This window comes from Oryx dammah, unplaced genomic scaffold (genome assembly GCF_014754425.2).
Source record: "Oryx dammah isolate SB20612 unplaced genomic scaffold, SCBI_Odam_1.1 HiC_scaffold_24, whole genome shotgun sequence".
NCBI classification, from domain to species: Eukaryota; Metazoa; Chordata; class Mammalia; order Artiodactyla; family Bovidae; genus Oryx; species Oryx dammah.
Window position 1 is genome coordinate 84,614,881 of NW_024070208.1, and position 5,083 is coordinate 84,619,963.

Below are 5,083 nucleotides of genomic sequence, written 5' to 3' on the forward strand. Positions count from 1 at the left end.
GTCCGTGGCCGCGCTGTGCCCGCGAGGCCGGCCAGCCCCTCACGGGCTCTTGCAGCCAGTGCCCAGCACACAGGGCGTCCATGCGGTCTTGCTGCAGAACCAGCCGATTCCGGCAAAACTTTGGAGGAACAAACCCTTGGCTGGTGCATCCGTGGGACATGCTGCATTTGAGATGGGTGGCTTTTTCTTTTCATCCGTCCTATTAAAGTGAAAACCACAGCGGCCACCAGGTCTCACATATAAACGTGTGTGTATGTACACATGTATGGCATCCGTATACACGTGTGCATTGATTCTGTCCACACCCACGGGCGCACACAGCTGTGAGTGTTTCCACTCCCGCAAAGAGCAACCACCTGAGCGCCAGTCTGCTTCACCTCTGGCCCGCGGCCCTCGCGCTTAGCCAGGGGGCATTTGCACCTCCAACTGCGGGCTTCTCCAGCTCCTGCAGTTCGCTTCTTCCAAGCCACTGGAACATTCACACCACTTGACTGGAAAGCCTCAGTGTTCGCTGGCCTGCGGCCCTGCCACGCCCAAACCTCCGGATTCTAGTTTCAGGCCAGGATTCTTTTGTTTGACTGGAGACGGGGCCAAGGGACAGGCGGGTGGACAGAGGGTCAGGAAGGCAGGCGGACAGGCAGAACACACGGGGATGCAGGGACAGGCAGACAGAGAGCGGCCGGTGCAGAGCCCCTCGCTCGCCCTGCGCGCCCTCAGGAGCAGCGCCGTCTCCGGAAGGTCGGGGTGAGCGTCAGGGCCGTCACCCCAGGTCCTGCACCCCGACCATCGGTGCTGCTGCGCCGAGAGCGGGGCCTCCCGCACGCGTCCCCCTCGGCCGGCCCCGCGGAGCCGGGCGTGCGGCGCGGGCTCAGTGTCTGTCCTCGCCTTGCAGAGGAGCCCGAGCCGCCCAGCCCCGGCCGACGCCGCGCCGAGCCCCGACCGGCCGCTGCTGACGGACCCCGAGCCCCGGCCGAGGCGCGAGTAGCCCGAGGATAGGTAACGGCCGCCCGCGGGCAGCCCGTGTGCTGTGCTCTTGGGACCGCGCGGGCTTCCTCCAGAGCTTTGCCGTGCTGTGCCGTTTCTGTTAGGCTCACGGTGACAGAGACGTGCGCACACGTGGGGGCCGTCCCCGGTAAGTGGCCCACCGGAGAGGCCGGCCGCCTGGGGCTGCCTGCGGTGCACTCCCAGGCACGCGTGTGAGCGTGCGTGCACACACATCTGTGCGGTGCGCAGGCCCACAGCGTCCTTCGGCGTCCAGAACTCAGCCTTCATTCTCATCCGCGGTGGTGGGTGTGGCTCCACCTGAAAGGTCCTCCAGGAAAGACCGCCTTTCAGAATAAACAAAGGGCTCTGAGCCAGGCTGGGGCAGGCGGCCAGCTGTGCCTTCAGCATCCAGAGCGGGTATCTCCCGGCCGGCTTGCCCCCTCCCTGCGCGTCCAGTCTGACTGCCTGGGCCTCCGACCGCTGGGGCCTCCGTCGGAGCGGTCCAGTGAGATGCGCCGTGGGAGGAGCCGCACTCAGCCTGGGGCCTGGGGAGGGGCCTCGTGTTGACACACCTTTCTGCCGGACGGTGGACGCAAGGAGGGGCCGGCGGTCCACACGCCGCCCTCGTGTCTGGCCCAGCTACGCTCGGGGTGTCCCGGCCGGGGTTTCAAGGGCCGCGGCTGCGCTGGGTTCCGACGGGTGCTGGACGGGGTCTGCGCGGGGTCCCGGGACTGACTCTGTCCTTTCTGTTTCCGCAGACCTCGCGCTTCGTGTCAGGACTGCCTCTGGGGAGTCACCCACTTGCTTCCCTGTAGTCTCCAGCCCCGGGCAGCGCCCTGGAAGGCAGGGAACGCAGTGCCCCTCCTGCTCAGCCCTCGCACCACCCGCGGCCCCAGGGGAGGCCACACGCAGGGTCCAGCCGCGAAGGGCCGCGTGGCGTGAGCTGCTCTTGCGGCCGCAGAGGAGGAAGATGGGACAGGCGTCTCCGAGTGGCGCCCGGGAAGGACACGCACGAGCCCGCTACCCTCCCCGGCCACGTGGCGATGAGAGGACCTCTGCTTGAGGGCCTCGGTCCGCTCCAGGCTCGGCCGCCCCACCAGGGCCTCCGGGGAGCACGGCCGAGCCTCGCGGGCTGGGGCCCGGTCTGCTGTATCCTCCCGAGCCCGACACCTCTGCTTTGGGACCGGACCCCGCCCCGTCCACGGCTGCCGTCCAGACCTGCGCGTGGTGGCGCTGGCCGCGGGCGCGTCTGGTCGGTGCTCCGGGAGCCCCCCCGGTCCCCCGTCCGCCGCTGCCTCTGGGGGGCCCTGGCCCGTAAAGCACAGGTTCCGAGAGGCGCCCCTTCCCGCTCCAAGGGCGCAGGCGCGGTTTGCTGTTGTGGGAAGGGTGTTTCGGGGTTTGCGGGGACGCGAGGGGGCCTGGGTCCCTGGGGCCGGCCTCTGCTGCGGTGCTCAGAGCCCCACGGGGAGCGGCCTCTCGGGCGCGTGGGCCCCCCGGATGCGCACCGGGCCCAGGGTCGCCGAGGCGGCCCGGAGCCCTAAGAGCAATACCGCTGCCCGCATGCCGCCCGCAGGCAGCCGAGCGGTAAACCCTGTCGTTCTCCTGTAACGGAATCTCCGTTTTAGAAATAACCCGTTCGACGTAGCCTTAATGGTCCGTAAGGAAAACATTTCAGTTTGAGGTTCACACTTCAGAAGGTACAGCTGGCGGCGTGTTAGGGGAGGGTCACCCGGAAGCTGAACGTCGCCCCCGCTGGGTGGCCGGGGGGCCGCGGGACGGTGCCGAGCCCCCCCCCGGGTCTGCTCCCGAGGCGCTCAGACCGCGTGGGTCGCTGCCGTAATGCTCACCTGTGGGGTATTTGTTTGAAGGAGGGGAGGAGTTGACCGCGAGAACAGGGTACCCAGGTGGTGCGGAGAAAGCAGGTGAAGGGCAAGCATACCAAAGAGTGGGGGGCCGAGGGGCCGAGGCTGGGGTGCGGCGTCCGCCCGCGGGCCCCGCCCCCTCGCTGTCACTCACGCCCGCGTCCTGCGCGAGGCCCACACTAGGCCCTGCAAACGACGGTGTGTGCGTTTTTACAGCCGTTTTTAAGAACCTAAAATGGGTATAAATGTCATACCTGTGGGGGGCAGATCCTCTGTATGTTTTAGTTAACAAATTCTTTGTAATGTATTTTTTTAGAGATCTTAAAATTGCCTTTGCACTGAAGTATTTTCATAGCTGTTTATATCTCTTTTATTCGTTTATTTGTTAATGTACCATATCTAATTTTTAAAGTATGTTTTTAAAGCTTTTATTTTTTAAGTTGAAGACATTTTGGCCACTTTACATTTAAATTCTGGTGGACGTTTTGGCTGAATGTCTCAATATCTGATGAATGTGAATTTTCAGATTTGACTTTATTCTCTGCGCCTGTCATCTTTTTGGTGTTTCTGGCAGTAGCGAGTAGTTTAGAGTCTGATCATTTGCTCTGCTTTTTCTCCACCGTTCATTGCAATTTCATCTGCTTTTTGTTTAGTTTAGTTTTTTTTTTTTTTTTCTATCCTTCAGCCTTAAAATAGAAGCTTCTTGACGGTTCGCTGTCCTCTTTCTGCCTGTATCCAGACGGTTATCACTTACCTCGGATAACTCAAGTCTCCTTAGGACAGCTACTGACCGTTACACGCCCCAATATGTCTTCTTAAAATTGTTTGGGAAGTTCCTAAGTGACTGCGCCTGACAGTGTGAGATGGACCGGGGCATGAGACCAGAAGCCAGGGAGGGACGAGAGCCAGGGAGGGACATTTCAGACAGGACAGCGAGACTCCCGCCTGGCGGTGGGCAGTGCTTGCTTGCCTTAAACTGACCTGAAAGCAAGCAGTTTAAGCATCTTCCTTAGTTTTGAAAATCTTACTCACAGCTGCACAATAACCACGTATTAACATCTCCCCGCGTTGGTCTGGATGTCTGGTTCCTGACCTGCACGCCATCCCCCAGAGCTAGCCTCCTCACTGGAGGGGGACCCGCCTTCGGGACCAGGGCCGGACCCTCCCAGCTGCAGCTACATCCCGGCTGGGAGAAGAGACGCGCTCTCGGCCACTCCTGTTAGAACCCCAGTCAGCCTGTTCCTGTGCCCTTGACTCCACGGGCGGACACAGACCAGACGACCCCCAGGGCTCGCTGGGGGTGGAGCTTCCGCAGTAACTTGGTCGCAGACGCCTAGTACGCCTTGTGAGACTTTGCAGCTTGAACTATAGCAATGCCTCGCACACAGTGTAACTATTCTTAAATTCACAGGCATCAACCAAAAGTTCAGGGCAACCTAAGGGAAGTTTCCGGCCTTTTTTTTTAAAACCACTAAGTTCATCTGTTTTGCACTGATTATGAATAACCTAATGCAACCACTTCTGCTTATCTTAAAATTAATGGTATTTATTTAACAACTCAGTGTAACAGCTTGGTATGCACTTTTGGAAGTTTCCCATTTCTAACTTTAAAAACAGGAAAAAAGTCAGCTGGCAAATGCATCCATTCTGTTTTGTTTTGTTTTTAGTAAGTTAGAGGGTTGGTGAATGGGGGTGAGGATCGTTTTGATGTCTATAAACAAAGCTTTAATGAAGATGTGTCAGAGTATTATTAAAGTGTGATTCTACTTTTGCAGAAAAAAATCTAAAGATCAGTTTATATAGCTTTATTTTTTACCTTATCAAAATATACAGAATTTTAATATGCATATATTGTCTCTGACTTAAAATTACGTGCGTCTGCATCACTGTTTAAAATGTTCATTCATTATGTAATGTGATAAAGAGAATCTTCAAAAATATATTTAACACGAATGGTATCTATGGGTATTGTCATCATAAATACTGGAATTTATTTTTAAATTATTGAATATAGTAGGTGTGTTTAAGATAATAAATCAACGTAATGTTTAATTGATAATTTATTAATCTGCTTTGAAAAATTAAATGGTGAATTAAACCAAATCTTAAATTTCTGTAAAATTTATTTTGTATGCTACTGTTTTTACCTTTTACCTTCATAATATTAATTATGATCGGACTTTTCTGCAGAATATCTAGGCAGGAGCCCTGAATCTGCTTGCAATAAAGGAAAAGTT

General features: G+C 56.6%; 1 protein-coding gene across 3 annotated transcripts in view; it reads left to right on the forward strand.

Annotated features, from left to right (window-relative positions):
• ATP11A (ATPase phospholipid transporting 11A) overlaps window positions 1-5,083 on the forward strand; it is a 93,649-nt gene extending 88,566 nt beyond the window's left edge. The window contains exons 29-30 of one of the 3 annotated variants that reach the window (XM_040267474.1): window positions 893-996; window positions 1,743-5,083. In XM_040267474.1, coding sequence (XP_040123408.1) covers window positions 893-985 — 93 coding nt within the window. In that variant the 3' untranslated portion in view covers window positions 986-996; window positions 1,743-5,083. The remainder of the gene's footprint in view (window positions 1-892; window positions 997-1,742) is intronic. The other 2 variants (XM_040267476.1, XM_040267475.1) reach the window with 2 other exon arrangements.